General features: G+C 52.3%; 9 protein-coding genes across 9 annotated transcripts; 5 read left to right on the top strand and 4 right to left on the bottom strand.

The window, feature by feature from the left end:
- Positions 1-42: 42 nt before the first annotated feature.
- BO85DRAFT_466597 (isoleucine--tRNA ligase ILS1) lies at positions 43-3,567 on the top strand. Its single transcript, XM_025662136.1, has 2 exons — positions 43-575; positions 636-3,567. Exons 1-2 carry the CDS (start codon positions 147-149, stop codon positions 3,438-3,440), a joined length of 3,234 nt encoding a protein of 1,077 aa, XP_025519275.1. The 5' UTR covers positions 43-146; the 3' UTR covers positions 3,441-3,567.
- Positions 3,493-4,047, bottom strand: BO85DRAFT_517532 (uncharacterized protein). Its single transcript, XM_025664914.1, has 3 exons — positions 3,930-4,047; positions 3,776-3,871; positions 3,493-3,710 (listed from the first exon to the last, which is right to left on the bottom strand). The coding sequence occupies exons 1-3, from the start codon at positions 3,993-3,995 to the stop codon at positions 3,690-3,692; spliced, it is 183 nt and encodes a 60-aa protein (XP_025519274.1). The 5' UTR covers positions 3,996-4,047; the 3' UTR covers positions 3,493-3,689.
- Positions 4,048-4,196: 149 nt separating this feature from the next.
- On the top strand, positions 4,197-8,078 carry BO85DRAFT_446505 (Sfi1 family protein). Its single transcript, XM_025659519.1, has 2 exons — positions 4,197-4,507; positions 4,597-8,078. The coding sequence occupies exons 1-2, from the start codon at positions 4,444-4,446 to the stop codon at positions 7,839-7,841; spliced, it is 3,309 nt and encodes a 1,102-aa protein (XP_025519273.1). The 5' UTR covers positions 4,197-4,443; the 3' UTR covers positions 7,842-8,078.
- On the bottom strand, positions 7,929-9,708 carry BO85DRAFT_446504 (phosphotransferase family protein). Its single transcript, XM_025659518.1, has one exon. It carries the CDS (start codon positions 9,453-9,455, stop codon positions 8,049-8,051), a length of 1,407 nt encoding a protein of 468 aa, XP_025519272.1. The 5' UTR covers positions 9,456-9,708; the 3' UTR covers positions 7,929-8,048.
- A 307-nt stretch (positions 9,709-10,015) lies between these two features.
- BO85DRAFT_414809 (WD repeat protein) lies at positions 10,016-14,854 on the top strand. Its single transcript, XM_025657659.1, has 7 exons — positions 10,016-10,406; positions 10,499-10,687; positions 10,759-13,029; positions 13,077-13,520; positions 13,568-13,814; positions 13,861-14,111; positions 14,161-14,854. The coding sequence occupies exons 1-7, from the start codon at positions 10,326-10,328 to the stop codon at positions 14,665-14,667; spliced, it is 3,990 nt and encodes a 1,329-aa protein (XP_025519271.1). The 5' UTR covers positions 10,016-10,325; the 3' UTR covers positions 14,668-14,854.
- A 27-nt stretch (positions 14,855-14,881) lies between these two features.
- Positions 14,882-15,881, bottom strand: BO85DRAFT_506944 (uncharacterized protein; the record flags this gene model as incomplete). Its single annotated transcript, XM_025664382.1, has 1 exon — positions 14,882-15,881. The coding sequence occupies exon 1, from the start codon at positions 15,806-15,808 to the stop codon at positions 14,882-14,884; it is 927 nt and encodes a 308-aa protein (XP_025519270.1). The 5' UTR covers positions 15,809-15,881.
- Positions 15,882-16,510: 629 nt separating this feature from the next.
- On the bottom strand, positions 16,511-17,101 carry ccpA (the record flags this gene model as incomplete). Its single annotated transcript, XM_025663297.1, has 2 exons — positions 16,511-17,038; positions 17,087-17,101. The coding sequence occupies 2 exons, from the start codon at positions 17,099-17,101 to the stop codon at positions 16,511-16,513; spliced, it is 543 nt and encodes a 180-aa protein (XP_025519269.1).
- Positions 17,102-18,459: 1,358 nt separating this feature from the next.
- On the top strand, positions 18,460-20,844 carry BO85DRAFT_446499 (putative phenol 2-monooxygenase). The gene is made up of 6 exons (XM_025659517.1): positions 18,460-18,543; positions 18,593-18,806; positions 18,859-19,316; positions 19,369-19,403; positions 19,455-19,684; positions 19,747-20,844. Exons 1-6 carry the CDS (start codon positions 18,512-18,514, stop codon positions 20,716-20,718), a joined length of 1,941 nt encoding a protein of 646 aa, XP_025519268.1. The 5' UTR covers positions 18,460-18,511; the 3' UTR covers positions 20,719-20,844.
- Positions 20,845-20,980: 136 nt separating this feature from the next.
- BO85DRAFT_446498 (D-isomer specific 2-hydroxyacid dehydrogenase family protein) lies at positions 20,981-22,219 on the top strand. The gene is made up of 2 exons (XM_025659516.1): positions 20,981-21,584; positions 21,651-22,219. Exons 1-2 carry the CDS (start codon positions 21,065-21,067, stop codon positions 22,160-22,162), a joined length of 1,032 nt encoding a protein of 343 aa, XP_025519267.1. The 5' UTR covers positions 20,981-21,064; the 3' UTR covers positions 22,163-22,219.
- The last annotated feature ends 87 nt before the right edge of the window (positions 22,220-22,306 follow it).

Below are 22,306 nucleotides of genomic sequence, written 5' to 3'. Positions count from 1 at the left end.
TGCGCGGGGTGAGTCAAAACGATTCTGCCGCTTGTGCGCAACCTTCAATCGGGCTTTAAATCTACCCCGCGGATCCCTCGCTGGAAGATCGCAAGTCGACAGATTTCCTCCCTGTCACCTCCTCTCCCCTTCCCCGCTCGCCCGTCATGTCCATTGATTTTCCCCGCGAGGAGGAGGCCATCCTCCAGAGGTGGAGGGAGATCAACGCCTTCCGGAGGCAGGTTGAGCTCTCCGAAGGTCGTAAACCATACACCTTCTACGATGGCCCTCCCTTCGCTACCGGTCTGCCTCACTATGGTCACTTGTTGGCCTCGACCATCAAGGATATCATTCCCCGTTATTGGTCGATGAAGGGTCACTATGTCGAGCGTCGCTTTGGCTGGGATACCCATGGTGTGCCCATCGAGTACGAGATCGACAAGAAGCTGGGCATGTCGGGTCTCGAGGCCGTCGAGAAAATTGGTATTGAGAAGTACAACGAGGAGTGCAGAGCCATTGTCATGAGATTTGCGTCGGAATGGCGTCAAACCATCGAGCGACTGGGTCGTTGGATCGACTTTGACAACGACTACAAGGTAGACAGGCCCATCATCTTATACCCCGCGGTCTCTACATATGCTGACCATGCATTATAGACCATGAACGTGAGCTTCATGGAATCAGTGTGGTGGGTCTTCAAGCAACTGTTCGACAAGGACCTTGTCTACAGAGGCTACCGTGTCATGCCTTACTCGACCGCCCTCAACACCCCCCTCAGTAACTTCGAGGCTCAACAAAACTACAAGGATGTGCAAGACCCTGCCGTCGTCGTCACATTCCCCCTCGTCCACGAGCCCGAGACTTCCCTTCTTGCATGGACGACCACCCCATGGACCCTGCCCTCGAACATTGCCCTCGCAGTCAACCCCACCTTCGAATACATCAAGATCCTCGACGAGGCATCTGGAAAGCACTACATCCTGCTCGAGTCTCTGCTCCGGACGCTGTACAAGGACCCCAAGAAGGCCAAGTTCAAGATCGTCGACCGCTTTAAGGGTGCTACCATGAAGGACTGGAAGTACCAGCCCCTCTTCGATTACTTCTACGAAGAGTTCAAGGAGCACGGTTTCCGGGTCCTTAACGCCGAGTACGTTACTGCTGAGGACGGTACCGGTATCGTCCACCAGGCTCCCGCCTTTGGTGAGGACGATTACAGAGTTGGCATGGAGAACGGCGTCATCAGTGAGAGCCGTCTTCCCCCTAACCCTGTTGATGAAAAGGGTTGCTACACAGCCGAAGTGAAGGACTTCGAGGGCCAACACGTCAAGGCTGCCGACAGGGGCATCATCAAGCACCTGAAGGCTGCTGGACGCCTGGTTGTCGACAGCCAGATTACTCACAGCTACCCCTTCTGCTGGCGTTCCGACACTCCCTTGATCTACCGGGCCGTGCCGGCTTGGTTCGTCAAGATCGGCCCTATCATTCCTCAAATGCTCCAGGGCATTGACGACTCCCACTGGGTGCCGAGCTTCGTCAAGGAGAGACGCTTCTCCAGCTGGATCCAGAATGCTCGCGACTGGAACATCTCGAGAAACCGTTTCTGGGGTACTCCCCTGCCCTTGTGGGTGAGCGATGACTTCAAGGAGGTTGTCGCCGTTGGTAGTGCCGAAGAACTCAAGCAGCTTAGTGGTTACGAGGGCGAACTCACCGACCTGCACCGCGACAAGGTCGACAAGATCACCATCCCCAGCAAGCAGGGCAAGGGTGTCCTTCGCCGTGTTAGCGAGGTGTTTGATTGCTGGTTTGAGTCTGGCAGCATGCCTTATGCATCCCAGCACTACCCCTTTGAGAACAAGGAACAGTTCGAGAACAGCTTCCCCGGTGACTTCATCGCAGAGGGTCTTGACCAGACTCGTGGTTGGTTCTACACCCTGACTGTGCTTGGTACCCACCTCTTTGGCAAGCTTCCTTTCAAGAACTGTGTCGTCAACGGAATTGTTCTCGCAGAGGATGGAAAGAAGATGTCCAAGAGACTTAAGAACTACCCTGATCCCGCCCTCGTCATGGAGCGTTACGGTTCTGATGCTCTTCGCCTCTACTTGATCAACTCTCCAGTTGTGCGCGCTGAGCCCCTTCGGTTCAAGGAGTCGGGCGTCAAGGAGATTGTCGCCAAGGTTCTTCTTCCCCTCTGGAACAGCTACAAGTTCTTCGAGGGTCAAGCTGCTCTGTTCAAGAAGACCCAGGGCTTCGATTACACCTTTGATCCTAAGGCGGAGGCTACTAACACCAACGTCATGGACCGCTGGATCCTGGCCAGTTGCCAGAGTCTTCTCAAGTTCGTCAACGAGGAGATGGCCGGATACCGTCTGTACACTGTCGTTCCTCGCCTGCTTGAGTTGATCGACAACACCACCAACTGGTACATTCGTTTCAACCGCAGACGTCTCAAGGGTGAGAACGGTGTCGATGATACCCAGCATGCCCTGAACACCCTCTTCGAGGTCCTGTACACCCTGGTCCGGGGCCTGGCTCCCTTCACTCCTTTCCTTACCGACACCATCTACCTGAAGCTTCTCCCTCACATCCCCGAGGCGCTCCGTAGCGAGGACAGCCGCAGTGTCCACTTCCTTCCCTTCCCCGAGGTTCGGGAAGAGCTTTTCGATGAGGTTGTCGAGAGGCGCGTGGCCCGGATGCAGAAGGTCATTGATATGGCTCGTATCTCCCGTGAACGTCGGAACATTGGTCTGAAGACGCCGCTGAAGACTCTCGTTGTCATCCACCAGGACCAGCAGTACCTGGACGATGTGAAGTCCCTGCAGGGATACATCCTCGAGGAGTTGAACGTTCTTGAGCTTGTCCTGTCCTCGGACGAGGAGAAGTACAACGTCCAGTACAGTGTGACCGCCGACTGGCCTACGTTGGGCAAGAAGCTGAAGAAGGAGGTCCAGAAGGTCAAGAAGGCCTTGCCCTCTTTGACCAGCGAGGACGTGAAGAAGTTCGTCGCCGACAAGAAGATGCTTGTTGACGGCATTGAGCTTGTTGAAGGTGATCTGGTCGTGAAGCGTGGAATGAAGGAGGACAGCGCGTCCGCCAACATGGAACCCAACACGGATAGCGACTTGCTGACCATCCTGGACGCTAACCTGTACCCTGAGTTGGCCGAGCAAGGGTTGGGCCGTGAGATCATCAACCGTCTGCAGCGTCTTCGTAAGAAGGCGGGTCTTGTCCCCACTGATGATGTGAAGATGGAGTATGCCGTCCTGTCGGATCCCGAGGATGTGGGCATCAACAAGGCGTTTGAGACGCAAGCCAAGGCCATCGAAAAGGTTGTGCGCAGACCGCTCGACCGCTACGAGCTTGTGGACGGCAAGGTGCCCAGCGGAGAGGAGCCGGGAATGATCATCCAAGAAGAGCAAGAAGTACAAAAGGCCACTTTCCTGTTGCGTCTGCTCAAGTTGTAGAGGTTTGATCGATTCACACAGATAAGATGTTGATAGCTTAGACCATACAATTCCCGCTAGTTACGATGTTTTGACATTTCTTCTTTGTTTAGTTGATGGATGAATAAAATTACACACGTTCATGATGATAAGTTTTTACATATACCTGTAGAGACCTTTCCTATACAGACACCGCCATACATGCTAGTAGAAGCCAAACAGCCCAATGCGCCTAAACCTTGTAGTTCTCCTGCAACCCATCAACCACCATTAGACTTTCTTCGAGGCCGCCTGTCAAGCGTGAATTAGCCATGTTACAGATGAAGTCATCCCGGAGATGCGGATTTTCTTCCTACCAGAAAGCAGTCCTTGAGCTTCATGAACTCCTTGGCGCACATGTCCTTTTGCACGGCATTGTAGTCCGCAACGACGCATTTGCCATACGCAGCGGCCTGAAAGCCCGTCTGTCAGCTGGATCGAGCAGATTCACTGATTCATATCATATCATACCTCGACCGAGCACTTCGAGGCAGCCTTTGCAAACTTCTCAATGGGTCTTGTCTTTGTTGACGGCATCTTGCTCACTGTCTTTGCCACACCGAGAGATAAAGACTATGTACTATCTACAGGTGATTGATTGTTCTTCTATCCAAAGCGTGACTGTTGGACCAGCTCCCGTTACATAATCCATCACATGACCCAGCACATTCCCATCGCCGGCGCGACACGAAAAGCAAAAGCAAAGCAAAAACAACTTGGCTTTTTGACTGATAAAAAGTCAATGCCTTGTCGCCCGGCCGTGCCATTGGGTCCCACCGGTCCATTTGGGGATCTCTCTTGCGGTCTAACTTGACTTTAGCTTGACTTTGCGGCCTGGAGCACTGTGGGCCTCTGACAACCCACCTAGCAACACCACCCCCGACCGTGTGTGTGTGTTCGTGCCTGTTCCGCGATGCTTAATGATTCCCTGTTCCGTCTCCATGAGCCATATGCGAAAAACGCGCCTTAGTTCGCGGACAGTTCGATGCCTCCCGTTCCCCTTCAGCGAAGACCTTTGTCCCATGAAGACCCGGCGCTCACCGATGAAGGTATGCTCTGTCGCATTTACTAGCCCCCTCCACACTCCATAGTCCTTGTTTACTTTTGCGGAGTGCTGATTGCTTATTGTTCAACATAGATGTCGGCCTCCTCTACCAAGTCATTACCCGTGCGGAGAGGGATCCAGAAGTCGAGCGACTCCCGTACCGTGTGCTATTCAAGGCCTACGACGAGGTTATTGCCGAACATGGCGTCGACGCGGATCCAGGCTATGCCTGTATGCGCTTCTTGCTCAAAATGGGAAGCAAACATGTCGTAGGAGAGTCGCTCTTCGACAAATTCGAAAACCTACTCGAACGGATGGGCATTGTTATTGAATTCGGCGGCGAGGATGATACCTACGATGAGACGTACCCGGACAGTGTACCCTCCATCGAAAGCAGGCCTAGGCGAAGGATACGCGACACCCGGGAGGACTCAACGCAGCCACAGCCACAGAAACAACTACAGACACCGCTGCGAAGGCGGGCGTCCTTCAATTCCATGTACGATGTTGGCGACGATCCCACTCAAAGAAGCTTTATCAACCGCCCAAGCTCACGGTCGTCCATGTCGCGAATACAAGTCGGGAAGCCTGAGTATCCGTTCACGAAGCCATCGCCGTCCCCGAAGCATGCGCGGGTCTCTCCAGAAGCGGAGTCCCCCGACAGAACTCAGTTGATGGCACAGTTTATCGACGTGGGTCGCCGGCTCATGAGTCGGATGGACTTTCTGGCTGCGCAATCCTCGTCTGCTCAGCCGCCGCCGGCTGACGAGAAGCCTCTTCCCAATGGACTATATGCCCGGTCTGCCGTCGACCGCGATCGCTCGGAGAGAATAGCGGAAGCCTCACGAGCCCGGCGCTCGAAAACTTCCTCCAATGGCTCCGATGAAGAGGAAGAGCAATCATCTTCAGTGTCCTCCAGGGTCGATAGCATCAGTCCCCTTGAACGGCCAGAGATGCCACCGGAAATGCTATATAGGCCATCGCTTTCGGATCTGCTGCGAGATGCATCGACTTTCAATATGTACCGCCAACGGGCCATCAACCGTCGACTTCTCACGCAGTGGGTTAAGAGGGCGATACAGGCCAGACAGAGCCACCATAATATGGAGATGGTCGCCGTAAATCGAGACCGAAATACCTTGCTTCGACAGGCTTTTCAAACGTGGCATACCATCATCCGCGACAGACGGCAGGAAGAGCGAACGGAGAGATTCTTCAAGCATCTGGAAGAGCGCGCGGGACGGGCTCGGGATCTCTTTCTCCTCACCAAGGCGTTCTCTCACTGGGCGCAACTGACTGCAGAGGAACTTGCTCGGACATCTGCAGCTCGGCGACATATCCTTAGCGTCAAGTACTTCCATGCATGGCGTGAGATCACCGCAGTCAATGAGATGAAAGCCCAGCGCTTCGCTCTGCGAAAACCTTTTGCTGCCTGGCTAAAAAGGACCAGAGAGCTCAAACAGGCGGAAGAGAAGGCGGTTGTCATCAGTAGGGAGAAGTCGAAACATACATTCTATTGGCAGTGGTTCTGGAGCTTCTGCGAACAGCGTGCTCCTCAGTGGTACGACTATTGCCTCAAGAGACGCTCTCTGTTGTACTGGTTGCGCAAGTTTCGAACCAACAGGGAGTGCATTCATGAAATTGATGCTCGGAACAAGCATTATGCTGTGGGATCCGTGATGCAACTTTGGCATGAAAGGACTCAAGGTGTCATTGCGAGGGAGCAACAAGTAGCATTGACGGAGCGCCGCAAGGTTCTAGAGGAGAAACTGATAGAATGGAGGGCCCAAGCTCATTTAGCCCCAGTTGCTAACCATGTTACAAAAATGGTGGACACACATATCCTTCAAGCGGCGTACTCGCAGTGGGTGCATCGCGCTCAAATGCTGAAGCAGGCACGGGAGATGGATCGGCAACGGATTATACGCAATGCGTGGACAACGTGGAATGACCAGCTTCGCTGTCAGGCACTCTATGCCCGAATTGAGGAACGTATCAAGCTCGAAGCGATGTACAAATGGATTTTGGCAGAGAGATACCGTCTCATGCAGCGCATTAGGGAGCAGCGCATCAAGCGAGAAGTCTTCTCGGTCTTCGTGACTAACGTTCGGAGGACTTATGCCGAATTGCTTGACCGTGCGGAGGTATTTGAGGAGCAACGAAACGAAGACTTGCTCCGATCCAAGCTGGAACGCTGGCGGGATCAGCTATCGTTGCAACGCGAGAGGGAGATGGTTGCCTCTGAGTTCTACGCTCCACGCTTAGCGCAGGAATCGCTTGTGGCCTGGCGTTCGAAGTATCAACATGTGGTCAAGATAGAGGGATGGGCTAATACCGCCAGATACTACTTCCTGGCTACCAAGTTCACCAAGAAATGGCGCGTCGCGACAGTTGAATCTGCCAAGAAGCGTCGCCAACAAGCGTATATCCAGACCCGGAGGAAGATCAAGATCAATCTGGCATCGAAGGCTCTATCTCATTGGCACTCCAGGTCCTTACATATGGCAGGTCTGGAGCAGCAAGCCCTGCAATTCTCACGGCAACGCTGCTTGGCAATGGCGTCCGAGCTTGTACCTCGATGGCAAGAGAAAACCTTCAATCGCCTCCAGGACTGCGATGCGGCCGATGATCACTATGCGCGCCAAATTGTTGGCGAACAATTGACACGCTGGGTCGAGGCCTTGCTTGTGTATCAGCGCCAGGAGCAACAAGCAAATAACATGAATCGGGAGCATGTCCTCGGCCAGGCCAATATCCAATTGCGGAAGCTCAGCTTCCGTGTCTTCCAGGTCAAGAGCTTCTCCGAGACCGCCGAGGCGATGAAGGAACGAAACCTAAGGAAGCACTGTCGAAGCATGTTCCGTAGCTGGCTGGAGAAAGCACGCGTGAAGTCCGAGTCGCGGGATTTACCAGGGCCTCTGATAAGTCCGACGCGAAACTATGATGGAGCGACCTTCGAAGCCGAGCCGAACCGACGCATTTTCGATCCTTGGTATCAAACCACGACTCCCTTTAAGACCAACGACCTAGCTGTAGCCGCGAACAGCCAAATCCAAATGGCCTCGACCACGCCGCTGGCGACACCCAACTTCCTCACATCGCCGTCCAAAAGAGCCGCCAGAGCACGGGCCATGGCGCATGTTTCTACTACTCCGGCTACGCCCTCTTACACTCCATTTGCCAGTCGACTTTTGCGCGTCGGTACTGTACTCCCTCGAACCGACTCGACTAGACGCCGTACTGGACGAGCGAGCGCACTGGGCACTAGCGTCCGGTTCGTGGATGAAGAACCGGGGTCTCCTTCCGATGGCAGAAGATCATCCGGTCGACGGACGTGAAACCCTTCCGGGTTATACTTGTATAGGACTTTATGTACATTTTCTTCTGGTTCCCTTTGTCTATTTTGGGGGTTTTGGACGGTGCAGCTTTTTGGGGCGAAGGTTATGATAGATACCCTTTTTGCATGGCAGGTATTGTGCGGATTAGCTATTGTCGGCTTGGATAATTGAACAATATACACCTCATGTGGGTGAAGACACCTGAAATCATAGCTCAAGTAACACATCAATCGGATAATGATCTTCAAACTCATCTTCACCCCTATCACACCGACCCAGCTTACCTATCACCAGCTCATCCATCTCCCGCCGCTGCTCCTCACTCAACAGCCGTACACGATCCTGCAAAGACCCCAAATCTCCATAAAACCGCCGATCAACAAACTCCCAATAAATCTCATCAAACATAGAACTATACCTCGCGGCAAGACACACCCAAAATAGCCCATTGTCCAAGGACTCGCCCATCCTCGAAGCCAAACGTTGTGACTCCAAAAGAAGCCCCTGCCCCATTAACTCGTCTTCACACTCGCGCAATACTTCCAAGAACACATTGAACCGGGGAATATACCGATCCAGGAATTGATGCAGATCTCCCTCCCAGTCCTCCGGACTCTGGAGTAAAAGCCACCAGGGCGCTACGTATGTGAACTCTGCTGGGGCAGTGTAGGTGAATTCCCAGTCAATCACGGCTGAGACGCGAGAGGTATTGAGATCTATGAGTACATTTGAGGGACGGAAGTCGTCGCAGTAGAGACGGAAGGGGCCTTGGGGGTTAGTGAGGTGGAGGTTCTTCGTTAGATTTAGGAATAGATAGCGAGCGATTAGTTTTCGCTGGAAGTCTTCTTCGCTGGTGATGGAGGGTTTTTGTTGTTGTAGACGAAGGTGGAGGAGATGCTGTGTGGCTAGGGAGTAGAGGTAATCTGTGGATGAAGTGAAGGTGTGAGAGGGAGGTGGGAATGCTTCTAGTGGTATATTCGCAGAGGCCATTAGTTCGTTCATGTTGAAGGTGAGAGGTCGTTTGGTGATGGTGAAGAGATCACCATGCTGTGTCTCTTCGAGTGCGCCGATGGAGTCGAATTGTACTCTGGAGAGCTCGAGGACTAGGATGGCCATTTCGCGGTATGCGTGCTTCAAGCTGTGATTGCTTATTTGGGGGTTTAGGACTGGTCGTCCTGCAAAAGAATGGTCCTTGAGGAGCTGCGATAGTGGTACACCCTCGATGGCTGACATGATTATGTAGGGACCTGCCCAGCAGATCCCCGAGGCGTATACTTCGGGGATAGGGATCGAGGTGGTCTTGCGAAGGTAATTCATTGTTGCGACTTCATTTTGAACCTTTTCTCGGCGGAGAATAGCTCTTCCTAGAGCGGCGAAACGGATGATGATATCTGGTTCTTCATTGTTGTTGTTGTTGTTGTTGTATCTTACTCGATAGCAGATGTTGAATGCTCCGCTTTTCCAGAGGCATGCGGAGACGGGTTTGCCGCTGGCTGGTCGGTGTTTGTGGGCAAGGTGCATTGATAGGAGCTCTGGCTGTCGGCTGGACCAGAGACGGAGCCAGGCTGTGGCTTTTTGTTCTTGTTTTCTTTCTGCGATGGGATCGAAGTCCATGTTTGGTTGGGGTTGGGGTTAGGGTTGTAGGGGGGATGAGATGTGAAGCAAGTTGCAGAGTAGCAGATAGACCGCTTTTTCATATGTGAATGGCGGCTACAAGCAATTTTAGAAGCAAAAAATGCGAAGGTATAGATCTGGGAGTATGACTGGAATTATATCCAGCAAGAGGCGGATCTCCACGTCCGTGTACGGAAAATAAAGTACTATAGTGAAGTAGTAGTATATTCAGTCCCTTAGGTGATAATATATCCTCACCCCGCTCTACTATCATCAGAGCACAGCCCTGCAACTGATAAGTGGGAGTCCTTTGCAGCTGTAGCTTTGTCAACAACTAATCACAGTCACATTTGAATACTAGTCGGTCACAAAGATCCCTGCTTACTTTGCAGCAGTCTGGATCCCCGCAAGCCTAATTAGCGAGGTTAATCTAAATAGGTATGATCCCCGGGGATAACATGTCCCTGAAAAAGCTGATTGGACTAGATGGGGGTATGGCTAAAGAGCTACAATGTGGCAAAGCACCATATGATTATCTGCCTTCATAAAGCCAGAAGTCACTCCAAGTAAAAGAGGACCGAGGCTATCCGAACCAGCAGTTGGGGTTGATGACGATGAATGAATGAGTCTGGGCGGTGTGGATCACGGGGCCGACGATCGGGGATGCTTCTTCTTGCATCTTCGAGGTGAGCTGTCCCCTCCATCCGCATACAGCTCTATACTTGCATCTTTCTTGCAAACCCCGTCACATTGCGCAGTTTTCAACTAAGTTTTTGCTCCTATAACTGCGCCCTGGCAATGGTGTAGCGCCATTGTGAGCGCATCCCCGCGCATCCAACGCATTCTACCTCTCCACAACCACCCGTCTCCATGCGAGCGGTACTGCCGGGGAGGCCCCCAACGAAGCTCCAGGCTTACAGCACCGCGCTGTGGGATGGTCTTCGTGTTGTGGTAAGCTCTCTGCATGAACCTCTTCAGCTTTCCCGGTGTTCTATAAGTGGTCATGTGGCTGATTTGGCGCTTTCTGCGCACTCTCTCCACAGGCGTACATATCCGGCCATGCACTAGTGATCCTCGGCGGTCCGCACAAGCTCCTACAAACCATCTATGTCGACGATACCGACGCCCTGGAGGCTGTCACCATAGATGAGCTCTCCGGAAAGATCGCCGTATGCGGTGGACCCGATGTGTTCATCTACCAACCGTATGGCATCCAGCATGAAACCTTAAAGGTCCGTGGTCAATGAGATGGAAAAGATACAAAGCTATACGAGAAGTGCATGCTGATGGATCTATGGGGTAGTGGTCTCTAGTCCAAACCTTTCGCAGCGAAGACGACAATGAGACTATTCGTACCCTGTCCTGGGGCTCCTCCGAGGAGCTGCTTCTCGGCAACTCTCACCTCACTCTCTGGTTCTTGAACGATACCCCGCGCCAAGTTTGGAAGCAGAAGCTAGCTTCTCCCGTCAAATTCGCGCGCTTCTCCCCCGATGCAACTCTCCTTGTCACCACTGGGCATTACGACCGCATGGCCAAAGTATGGCGCCGACTCGCATTCGGGACGGACATTCGGTTCGAAGTATCATATCTTCCCCACCCTACAGTCATTACCGGGATACATTGGCGAAGACCGTACCATCGAGAGCAGTCTATGGACAATGTATTCTATACCGTATGCGCCGACAATAAGATTCGGGTATGGGCGACCGTGGATCATCATGCGCCGACCGCCTTGCAACTATGGGCGCAAATTGATATGGCCGCTTCTGTTCAGCCAAGGCATGCGACCGACAAGAGCGATCCGACCCGTCGATATGGCTTCATCGTGGACAGTCGGGACTTTTGCATGGCTACTGAGCGAGCTGTGCAGAGAAGTACGGGAAACAAGGATAATCACACTCTGGAACATATCATCGAAGTCGCGAATAAGAGCCCCGAAGTCTGTGTCGTGATTGATGGACAAGGGCACATGTCGGCCTGGGCCCTGGAAGATGTTGGGTCCAAGGTCAAATCTGAAATGCACATGTTCAATATTCTACACGTGGAAGGCCTGGACTTCGCGTTCATGCCCGGTGTCTCTCCGGAAGAAGACTATGCGCAGCTGCATGCATTCCAGGGTGCAGAACCAGGCGACTCCATCAGCATTCTAGTGCATCACTTCGACGGCCGGATTGAGTGGTTCGATTCCCCGGTAGATGTGCTTTTTGATCCTGCTCCGCGCAAAAACCGGGTGTCTATGAAGGCGTCATGGACCGGCCACAATGGCCCCATAAAGAAGATCGTTCGTAATGCCATTGGCCACACGCTTGCCTCGCGTACGGATGATAACAAGGCGTTGATCTGGAGGCAAAAGCAGCGAGAGAGTGGTACGGCGCTTCTTCGACAGAGCGAGCTGTTCTCTGACGAACATATACATCGCAGTTGCGTGCTAGAAGACGGCGAATTCCTGGTCAACCTCCATCACAACGGAATCTCCTTCTGGGATATCCGTCCATTTCATGCCAAGAAGCTGGCGGCCACAACGTTTAAATTATCAAGCAAGCCACTGTGTGTCTTGCCTATCCCTACAGCAGAGCAGAATGGGGTTGTCTACGTAGCAACCATTGGCGCGAGCATGGACGGAATTGCCTGGGAGTTTCAACTGCCGACCTCTAAGCAGACCAACGGAACAGCGGATGGGACTCAATGTCAGCTGCGGAAGTTCTGTACATTCCATCTGGGGTTGGATGAGGACATGGCTTACATCTTGCCTGTCGACCCAGCCGGCCGCAAAGCCGAGATGCCCGGCTTCTTTGACCTCTTCTCACCGGATATAGCACTTTCATATACCAAGACTGGCATTGTCCGCACCTGGACGGCCAAGATTGACAAAGAGAAGAGCCGCGTCGATTGGCTCTTGACTTCGACCGTAGAGACAGGTATCAAGAACCCGTCGCTTGCGAGCGGGAGCTCCATCAAGAAAGCAGCGCTTGTGGATGAAGACCGCACGCATCTGACGATCTGGGATATGAATGATGCACAGCTGGAGTATGAAGAACATTTCTCACAAGGCGACATCATCCGAGACTTAGATTGGACGTCAACGCCAGACATGCAGTCTATCCTAGCGGTTGGTTTTCCTCATAAAGTCATTCTTTTATCCCAGCTCCGATATGACTACCTTGACTCGCGCCCGTCGTGGACACAGATCCGCGAAATCTGGATCCGCGACCTTACTCCTCATCCTATCGGGGATTCTTGCTGGCTCAGCAATGGCTGCCTCGCCATTGGAGCTGGAAATCAACTCTTCGTGTATGGGAACGAAATTGAAAGTTCCGATCATCTGATATCTCAGTTACGTATACCAGCTCGCGGATCTTCTACCGTCGATCTCTTCGAGGTTGTGAGCCGGCTGAATGGACCGCTGCCCGTGTTTCACCCGCAATTCCTGGCGCAGTGCATTCTGAGCGGCAAAAACAACCTGGTACATGCGGTCTTGCTCAAACTTCATCGCATACTCAAGTTCTACACGGAAGGTGATGACATTGACGGCTTCCTGGACATGCCCTTGGAAAGCTTTTATATTGAACATGATGTAAGCACCTATATGATAGCCACACAATTCCGCAGCTAACCTGTTAGACCCCCCAACGAGCCACCTCCAAAGGCATAGATTCCTCATATGCCGATCTCAACATGGATGAAGAGTCGACCGTAGTGGATGAGGATACGGCCCTGGTGCTCAACGAGAACCTGGCGCGATTTACCCTGCCCCAGCTTTCCAGCCAAGAGCAATTCCGCTTGGTGGACACGATTGAGTGTGTTGCAACTGTGGAGAAGCATCGCCGCTCAATGGATGACAATGCTGCGCGATATCTCCTCTTCTTCCGTCAGCATATGCTGCGCAGGTCCCAAGGAGTGGCAAACAAAGACACAGTATCCTGGCGAGAAATTGTCTGGGCATTCCATAGCGGCAGTCAGGACATCTTAGTAGACCTTGCATCAAGACAATTTGGTGGAAAGATGACGTGGAAAGCGGCCAGAGAGAGTGGGATGTTCATGTGGCTGTCGAATCCTACTGCTGTGGTAAGATTCACCTCTGGGTAGTGATCGGATTGTGCTAACAGTGTCAGCGGGCGCAACTGGAAGTCGTTGCTCGGAACGAGTATACTAAATCAGAAGAGAAGAACCCCATCGACTGTTCGTTGTACTATATCGCTCTGAGGAAGAAAAACGTCCTTCAGGGTCTCTGGCGGATGGCGCATTGGCATCGTGAACAAGGCGCAACACAACGACTGCTTGCCAATAACTTTCAGGAAGAGCGGTGGAAAACGTCGGCATTGAAGAACGCATATGCTCTGCTTGGAAAGCGAAGATTTGGTGCGTATTATAGAACTGACTCTGGAACCCAACTAACGCGGTATAGAATATGCTGCCACCTTCTTCCTTCTTGCGGACCATTTGCGCGACGCCGCTTTTGTGTGTCTCAACCAGGTCGGCGACCTACAGCTTGCCATCGCCATCACGCGTGCCTATGAGGGGGATGACGGTCCAGTGTTGAAAGAGATCCTGGAAGAAAGAGTGCTGCCTGAGGCTGCCACTGATGGAAACCGGTGGATGGCATCGTGGGCTTTCTGGATGCTGGGTCGTCGTGGAATGGCAGTCCGATCGCTGATTGTGAGTATCTCCGTGACTGTAAATTGAAGGATCCTAATGTTATTTCTAGTCCCCGGTAGAGTCACTTATCCCCGAGACGCCAGCGTCTCCAGGCAGCCCAGGGATGATACCCTTGCAAGCCAAGTCGTATCTTTCCAACGACCCTGCATTGGTTGTTCTGTACAAGCAACTCCGTGAGAAGACACTACAGACGCTGAAAGGAGCATCTAAAGTATCCGCGCAGTCCGAGTGGAGTTTCGTCATCCGCAATGCTCGTCTGTACGACCGCATGGGATGCGATCTCCTGGCTCTAGATCTAGTACGCCACTGGGAGTTCCTGGGAGGACCTCCTTCACCACAACCAGCCAAGGAGGGGCCACTCGATCTGCATGATGGGGTAGACTATCGCAAGATGCTGCGCCGACGTAGCAGTCTGGTCGTTGCGGACCTGCCGATCCGCGAGAGCTTGCAACAGAGTATTCAAGCTGCGGCAGCACCGAAACCGAAACCGAAGCCACCTCCAACGACATTCCAAGAGCCAGACGCCAACTCGTTGCTTGACAGCTTCGGTTTCTAGTCTGACTGTAGCTAGTTTTGAACGATTTATTGTATCATTATTGCGTACCAAGTGTTCGGTGTGCATACATTGACTGCTACTTGATATTTCCTGGCATCTCGTCAAGATTCTAGCATGTATATCGTTCAATTCATTCTGTAATTGCTAATAACAATCAACCAAGCATGAGAGACATTTTTATCATAAGACATGATCGCATCCGATTCAAACCCCATCAGTAAATCGAGAACCTCCCCCTCTTCCTCCGAGGCATCAATTTCCACGACGCCGTCTGGTTCAGCGGAGCATGCACTAAAGTAGACGTGCTGTTGACTCCCGTGCTGTTACTCATCGCAGCATGCAACGAAGAACCAGACGTGGTGTTATTCCCTGCACCTGTCGTCCCATTCACACCCGCTCCAGACATTGCGCTGACCATACCCCCATGCGTAACACTTCCCATTTTACTCTCTTCCTTATTATCCTGCTGCTGCTGCTGCATAGCATCACCATCCCCACCTTCAACCTGATTGACACCATGAACATCATCCCCAGAAGAAGCAGAAGCAGAAGCAGAAGCATCCGCACACTCCAACAACACCCACACATTCCCCTTCCCATTCCCATTCCCAACCCCATCCCCTCCACTCCGAGGATACCTCCCCCTAACAATAGGATACTTCGGACGAGGACGAGGATAATGATGATGTTCAGCACAGGTACTCCCCACCCACCGACCAAACTCCCCCGCATGGACACTTTGCGCAAGGAACGGCTCATCCACGCACCCGGGCTGTTCGTGCATGGTCACGTTGCAATGTTGGGGTATTATTCCCCCTAATCCTCCATTTTCTTCCTTATTATTGAGATTGTTGTTGTTGTTGTCATCGCCATTAGGAGCAGGAGATACGAATTGCTCGATCTGCGTATCCAAGGATACGTGCGTGGATGTTATGGGGATTGGGTGACATGTTCCTTCGTGGAGTTGGTGGGGGATGTGTTGGTGGGCGCGGGGGGATAGTAGTACTGGTGGTGGTGGGGAGGGAGGGCAGGAATTGTGGAAGACAGGGTGGATGTTGGCGATGGTGGAGGCGGCGGTTGCTGTTGATGATAGGGTTAGGGATAGGAGGGAGATGGTGGTGAGGTGGTGGTGGTGGCGCATTGTTGAGGTCCGCTATTAGGAGTAGAAGGAGTGAAGTAAGTACTGATGTTTGGATTCAAAGATGAGTTCGATTGGATTGATTTGAAGCTGAATGATGCTTCAAAGTTATCTATCTACATCCTTATATACTACCATCCTTCCCCTCTGGCAACTTCTACCAGCCGCTGATTTACACGTCTACGCGTGAAGAATATAGTTGCTAAGAATGAATGAGTATGCATGTAAATAGGAAGAAGGAGTAATTGGGCGTCGGGAGTGGCTAGCATTCAGCATTCCTGGGCGTGGGTGTGGATATGTCAATTGCCATTGGTGGATCATCCGGCTGGATACTGTATCCGCATTCCTGAGAGGGTTTACCTGTGTGTGATTGGAGTCTTGGGGGGTGATCTACGGATCTGCGCTGGATGTAGTCTAGTTCTTTGGTAACAGGGAATTATTGTTTGTTGTTGTGCTACTATGGTTACATGTTTCGCTTGGAATTGAGTCCTATAGTAGTACTTCGTGGTCAGTGGTGGGTATTATGCTCTAGGAAGAACTGTTGATGGATTCAGCTTCTACTGTATACAACGTTGCAGAATGTTATCTGGTAGATTAACATTATTATTTTCTAGACTACATTGGTTATAACCCAGTAAGTCGTGGCAACCTCCGCTTCAACCCGTACATGTCCAGCACATGGTTATCGCTCACACTTCGATCTGTCTACAGACCGAGGCCAAGTCCGCCGAGGATGTTGCCGCCGCCATTGTCCTGGGTATCGTTGGGGTCGTTGGCGAGGTCTTCGGCAGGGTTGTGCGATTCCACCTTCTTCAGGTCATCCTTGTTACCGTCACCCCCATCACACAGCAGCCGGACGTAGACGTATTTGTCGAACGGGTCATCCGGGATGCACTCGCTCTCGGCATCCTCCTGTCCCGGGTAGAAAGGAACCACTGCGTTGGGCACGCCAATGCACTGGTCATTGGCATAGACACCCAGACCATGGCAACGCTCAGAGGTATCCTTGGTGACGTCTTGGAGGCTCACCGAGTAAGCATCGATTGCCAGGCTGTGCGAGATCTTGGCCTTTTCGCAAGTATCTTCGGTGGCGTAGGTGGTTTCGGCATCTCCAATAAGCTTGTCATTGGCGGGAGCGCCAGGATCGCAATCTTCGTGGGACTTCACTGTGACTTGTGCCACGCCGTAGCCGTAAACGGCTGGGGTCAGGCAAAGGGCCGAGGCGACGAGGAGCTGGACTTATTAGCAGATGGTTTGGGTATACGGATGAGTGATACTAACGCTGGAGAAATGCATGGCGAAGATCAAGCGATTTGGTAGATGCCAGAGGTTGCGGATGACGGGATGCAGAATAAGAACAATTGCTCCCAGAGGATCAAGCCATGATTTATATCACGGGCGAAGAAAGGATCCACGACTCCTGGGACTGTTACTTTCTGATTTTCCTTGATGTTCATTGTTTTGGAATGCAATGGGAGTTCGTGGGCGCGTCGGAATGGATCGTCCACAACACAAAGGGTAGGTTCAGTCTGCCTGGGGCCCCGGCGGACTAGACGGTGCGGAGAAAGCTTCCATACATGGCCCTCTAGCCTTGGTTTTTTGTGGAACATAAAATGCCTACATAGCCTGGATCGTAGCTTGCGCTGCCCAGGAGGTCTGGGAAGGGATGGCAAGGACTGTACGGCACGCAGGGGTGGATGCCGATTCTCCTACCATCCCCATATCTGTCAACCCTGTCGGTGTCTTGGCCATGTCAAAGTCAGCTTACCTCAGATTCGAAAAGACAAGGAGGAAGAGAGGCTCAGAAGGGCTCAAGATAGACGCAATTATACTTTGCCCTAAGTCAAGTACTCGTCATCGCGACCAGGAGTCTTCAGCCCTCCCTAGCTGCGAACCCGTCACCTTGATGTGGTCAAAGCCACCCTTATACAGGAGATATCACATATGTTGGTGCAGATAACCCCGAGGTAGGGATAATAGTATCGGCGGCGCATGGCTGGCCGCCTGACACACAAAGCGCATGAACGAGCGCGGGGTTGCGACGCGACTGTAGGACCGGACATCGCCTACTGTGTAGTTGCACCAACGCCACAGACACTAGTTTCTCGGTGGTCGGAAGGAAAGCAAGCTGTAGTAAGCTATGACCAGGTCGACTCGGTCTGATCGCTGATCGAAATTCCGAGTAACCAATACACAGCTGAGACTGCAGTGACAGTCCCGGCTCTTCCGAGAATCCGTCAGAATTAAGCCCAAGGCCTCGAGGCTCTCCAGCAGATTGCCAAGGGAGTAGCTCTCCGTCGTCGCTGCTTAACAGACTTGGCTTTTGACAGCAATACCCTTCTCAGGCAGCATCTCCGGATCCATGACACAAAGGGCTTATATGTGTGATGTGTCGAGTTATCGCCTCTGTCAGCCAGATTCACCCCGTTGTGAGGCTTAATTGCAATGGTCCGAACTAGCTGAATCGTGCTGCCTATTGGCGCTCACACATAAACGTTCCGAGCTGCGTGGTGGAGGGAAGACGGCAGAGCCAAAGGCCCCATTGGCCGTGCCGACTAGCATGTAGGAGTGATAGTCCGACCGGGATGCTGCATGCTGCAGTCTCACTGTAGTATAAAGGGCAGATAGCTGTCCTCTCCAACTTGAAAATGTCGACACACTCAAATCATTCCGACTATCCTCGTTTCGCTTCTATCGTCACCCATCATGACCGTCTCAACTGAATCTACAACCGACGTGCAAGTCTTCCCGTCCGTCCCTCGGCCGCTACTGCTGACCCAGACACAGCCTCATCATCGGTGCGGGTCCATCGGGTCTAGCTGTTGCTTACTGGATGGCGCAGTATGGCATTAACGCTCGCATCATCGACAAGCGTAGCACGAAAATATTCCGAGGCCACGCAGATGGCCTGAGGGGCCGAACGCTCGAACTACTTGATAGTATGGGGATTACCCAAAGGATCCTGCAAGAAGGATACCACGCAGCAGGTCTGAAGTATTGGGTAAGAGTTACAGTTAACGTAGGTGGGAGTGGTCACTAATCATGGATACTAGAGACCGGACGGAAAAGGGGGTTTGAAGCGCGCTGGACAACTGCGTAGCACAATCTGGAAATCCTCGCCGCATCGCATGGCCTTATTGTCCCAGGGCCGCATCGAACGGTTCTTCCTTGATGTTATCCGGGATTCGTCCAGCATCGACGTTGAAAGAGGCGTTATGGGAGAGTCACTGACCTATGATGAGAGCCTTGAGAATGATACCCAGGCATACCCCATCACGATCAAGCTGAGGACTCTAAGTGAGGAAGAAGCAACCCCTATCCCTAACCCGGGTATTACACCCTACCATCCAGCCCGGGATGACCTGGAGGACCTGGCCCCAAAACGCAAGCACGAGGTTGGGACAGTCGAGACGGTTCGGGCCAAGTATCTCATTGGCTGTGATGGGGCGCACAGCTGGACGAGGAAACAGTTGAACATCCCCTTCGAGGGATCCCACACGGATCATATATGGTAACCGACTACACCATTTCTTGGTCGACTGTAGCTGACATGCATGCCTTAGGGGAGTTATGGATGTGGTCCCAATCACGGATTTCCGTAAGTTCAACACCTGGTATGGAACGAAAGACCTCTAACGTCGAACCACAGCGGACATTCGCTGGCCGTCTTCGATTGACAGTCCACACGGGCATCTGCTTGTCATCACGAGAGAAAACAATGTGGTGCGCTTCTATGTCCCTTTGCAAGAGGAAGACGAGATAACGCCTTCTTTCGATCGGTCGGCGGTGACTCTAGACATGCTCCGCGAAAGAGTGAAGAGCATCATGTCTCCGTTCTCTTTCGACTTCAAGATCTGCCACTGGTGGGCTGCCTATCAGGTACACTCTGACTCTCGCTTTCCCAATGGAGCCCTCGGTGATGGCTGGTTAATAAAATCTAGGTCGGTCGGAGACTCGCGCCCGCGGTCAACAAAGGACGTATGTATCTTGTCGGGGATGCCGTCCATACTCACAGCCCTAAAATTGGGTTGGGAATGAACATGAGCATTCAAGACGGCTTCAACCTCGGTTGGAAACTGGCGCTGGTCGTGAAGGAGATGGCGCCTCCTTCGATCCTCGGTACCTACAAGTCAGAGCGTCATCAGCTCGCCAAGATGCTCCTTGAGTTCGACCAGAAATGGGCTGCGTTCTTCCTGAAGCAGAAGAAAAAGCAGGATCAGCTTGAACTCGAGGGTCTTCCGGAAGCTAACCCAGAAGACATCCAGGCCATGCAAGATGTTTTTCGCGAAAATGAGATGTTCGCCGAGGGCCATGTATCGTTCTACAAGGCGAGCCTCATAGTAGACAAGGACAGTACACCAGTGGCCAAGCACCTGACAGCAGGAGAAAGGTTTCCCCAGGCACTTATTTGCAAGCAAGCAGATGGTCAGCCATGGTGGACTTCACGTCTCCTAAACAGCGATGGCCGTTTTCGGGTTCTGCTTCTGGTCGGAGACTGCCGGCTGGAAGACCAGAAGAGTCGTATATTGGCTCTCGATGGGGGTTTGTCGGCGCTTCAGAAACGCTTTACGCCCCCCAAGCAAAAGCTCGACTCTGTCATCGAGGTCAAGGCAATCCACAGTGCTCCGCTGGATGATGTTGAACTGAGCGACTTCCCCCCAGTTCTGCACCAGTTCGATGAGACCACTGGCTGGGACTATACCAAGGTCTGGAGTGACAGTGAGTGCTTCTGGGATGAACAGTGCAAAGGCAATGCATATGAGATCTGGGGGGTGGACAGATCAAGGGGTGCCATGGTGGCTTTACGGCCCGATCAGTACATTGGATGGATTGGAGAGCTCGACGACGTGGCCGGCGTGACCAAATACTTTGAAGGATTCCTTCGCGAGCCTCGGCCTGAAGCGGTGCTGTAGCCTTCAGGATTGCTATGGAGCAGTCCAAATAGATTGTTTACTGAGATTACTAGTAGAGTTAGTCGAAGTCCTGCAGTTACATATTCAGATACTACCAAGGAAAATTGTAAAATTAGATAACTTGCCTTTTGCCTTATCACTTGTCAAAGTAATGGAATGTGATTAATGTGGGGGATGTCGGCTGAGATCCGAGCGCATGTTTCTGAGCTGCTCTTATCGCTTGGAGTTGCAGTGGGTCGCTGTCAATCGCAAGGCGCGCAGTTTGTACTCAACCGCGGGACCGACATATAACTTGACTGGTCTACCCTCTTTTATTTTCAGTCCCCGGCGAAATCTGCAAATCATCATGGCACCTCCCTCGTCGCCTACGGACCACCACATCGTGGCCCTGCAGGGCGATTTTATCAGAATCCCCAAGTTCGAATTACCCGCTCCTTATACTCACACCACAACAATCTACGGACAGACATCGCTCTCCGAAATCCACGAACGGGTACACGATGCCTCTATCTTAGTTCTATCGGCGCTGCGAATTGATGCAGAGGCGCTATCTCCCGAGGTGACCCCGTATCTGAAATTGATCGTGATAGTTGCTGCAGGCAGCGACTGCGTGGATCTCGAAGCATGCAGAAAGAGGGGCATTACTGTGAGCAACTGTCCTGCAGCAAACACCGAAGCTGTCTCCGAGCATGCAATTGGACTTTACTTTTCTGTACGCCGCAGAGTTATGCGCGCGCACACATTGACCCGCGCGGGCGAATGGACCCGGAAGAAGACCCTCGTCTTCGATTGTGTGAATCACGATGGAACGCAACCCCTGACCTGCCAGGAGGAGGTGGCCGGAATTATCGGAAATGGCGCTGTCGGTACGTGCTTCGGGCGATCCATGGGTTGTCCTTCGCTTGGATTTACATTGGCTGACTCAAATTCAGGAAAGCGGATCGCCCAATTAGCCCGTGGGCTGGGTATGAAGGTTATTATCGCAGGGCGCAAAGCACTTGGTGATGCGAGCACACCGAATCACGCAAACGACAATGTGGAGAGGGTTTCCTTCGACGAGGTGATTAGGCAGAGCACAGTGATTTTCATTGCAGTTCCCCTTGCTCCTTCGACGCGAAATCTGCTATCGACGGCTGAATTCGAAGCCATGTCACCTCATGCGGTTTTGGTCAATGTCTCGAGGGGAGGAGTGATGGATGAAGTGGCACTTGTCCGAGCATTGCAGGAGAACCGCATCACCGGTGCTGCAACTGATGTGTTTGAGAAGGAACCTGCTGGGCTGGAGAACAGTGCTCTGCTGGCTGAAGGCACTGAGGATCTGAACCTGGTTCTGACACCTCATATTGCATGGGCCACGCAGAAGACGTTGATCAACTATGAGCAGAAGTTGAAGGAGACGGTGGAGAAGTGGATGGTGGGGGAATTCATGAACGTAGTGGCATGATTTAGAATATTCTGTTTGTTAAACATTTAGATACCATGAAAGACCATTTCCATTATATTGAGAGACATCAAGCATAGCTCGAAAGGAGTGGATGATGATGATGGATGCTCTCTTTCTCTTTGTTTGGTTGCTTCTTATCGCAGG

This window comes from Aspergillus piperis (genome assembly GCF_003184755.1).
Source record: "Aspergillus piperis CBS 112811 unplaced genomic scaffold BO85scaffold_3, whole genome shotgun sequence".
Taxonomy (NCBI): Eukaryota; Fungi; Ascomycota; class Eurotiomycetes; order Eurotiales; family Aspergillaceae; genus Aspergillus; species Aspergillus piperis.
This window is presented reverse-complemented; position numbering and strand designations above follow the sequence as displayed.

Bases quoted from the DNA above. Each gene is read 5' to 3' on its own strand.
- BO85DRAFT_446504 (XM_025659518.1), bottom strand. From the start codon at position 9,455: ATGGACTTCGATCCCATCGCAGAAAGAAAACAAGAACAAAAAGCCACA.
- BO85DRAFT_517532 (XM_025664914.1), bottom strand. From the start codon at position 3,995: ATGCCGTCAACAAAGACAAGACCCATTGAGAAGTTTGCAAAGGCTGCC. The intron at 3,872-3,929 runs GTATGATATGAT...ACGGGCTTTCAG, and splicing joins CCTCGAAGTGCTCGGTCGAG to GCCGCTGCGTATGGCAAATG. The intron at 3,711-3,775 runs GTAGGAAGAAAA...CACGCTTGACAG, and splicing joins AGCTCAAGGACTGCTTTCTG to GCGGCCTCGAAGAAAGTCTA.
- BO85DRAFT_446498 (XM_025659516.1), top strand. From the start codon at position 21,065: ATGGCACCTCCCTCGTCGCCTACGGACCACCACATCGTGGCCCTGCAG. The intron at 21,585-21,650 runs GTACGTGCTTCG...ACTCAAATTCAG, and splicing joins TATCGGAAATGGCGCTGTCG to GAAAGCGGATCGCCCAATTA.
- BO85DRAFT_446499 (XM_025659517.1), top strand. From the start codon at position 18,512: ATGACCGTCTCAACTGAATCTACAACCGACGT. The intron at 19,317-19,368 runs GTAACCGACTAC...TGCATGCCTTAG, and splicing joins TCCCACACGGATCATATATG to GGGAGTTATGGATGTGGTCC. The intron at 19,404-19,454 runs GTAAGTTCAACA...GTCGAACCACAG, and splicing joins GGTCCCAATCACGGATTTCC to CGGACATTCGCTGGCCGTCT.
- BO85DRAFT_414809 (XM_025657659.1), top strand. From the start codon at position 10,326: ATGCGAGCGGTACTGCCGGGGAGGCCCCCAACGAAGCTCCAGGCTTAC. The intron at 13,521-13,567 runs GTAAGATTCACC...TAACAGTGTCAG, and splicing joins TGTCGAATCCTACTGCTGTG to CGGGCGCAACTGGAAGTCGT. The intron at 13,815-13,860 runs GTGCGTATTATA...AACGCGGTATAG, and splicing joins GCTTGGAAAGCGAAGATTTG to AATATGCTGCCACCTTCTTC.
- BO85DRAFT_446505 (XM_025659519.1), top strand. From the start codon at position 4,444: ATGCCTCCCGTTCCCCTTCAGCGAAGACCTTTGTCCCATGAAGACCCG. The intron at 4,508-4,596 runs GTATGCTCTGTC...TGTTCAACATAG, and splicing joins CCCGGCGCTCACCGATGAAG to ATGTCGGCCTCCTCTACCAA.
- BO85DRAFT_466597 (XM_025662136.1), top strand. From the start codon at position 147: ATGTCCATTGATTTTCCCCGCGAGGAGGAGGCCATCCTCCAGAGGTGG. The intron at 576-635 runs GTAGACAGGCCC...CATGCATTATAG, and splicing joins ACTTTGACAACGACTACAAG to ACCATGAACGTGAGCTTCAT.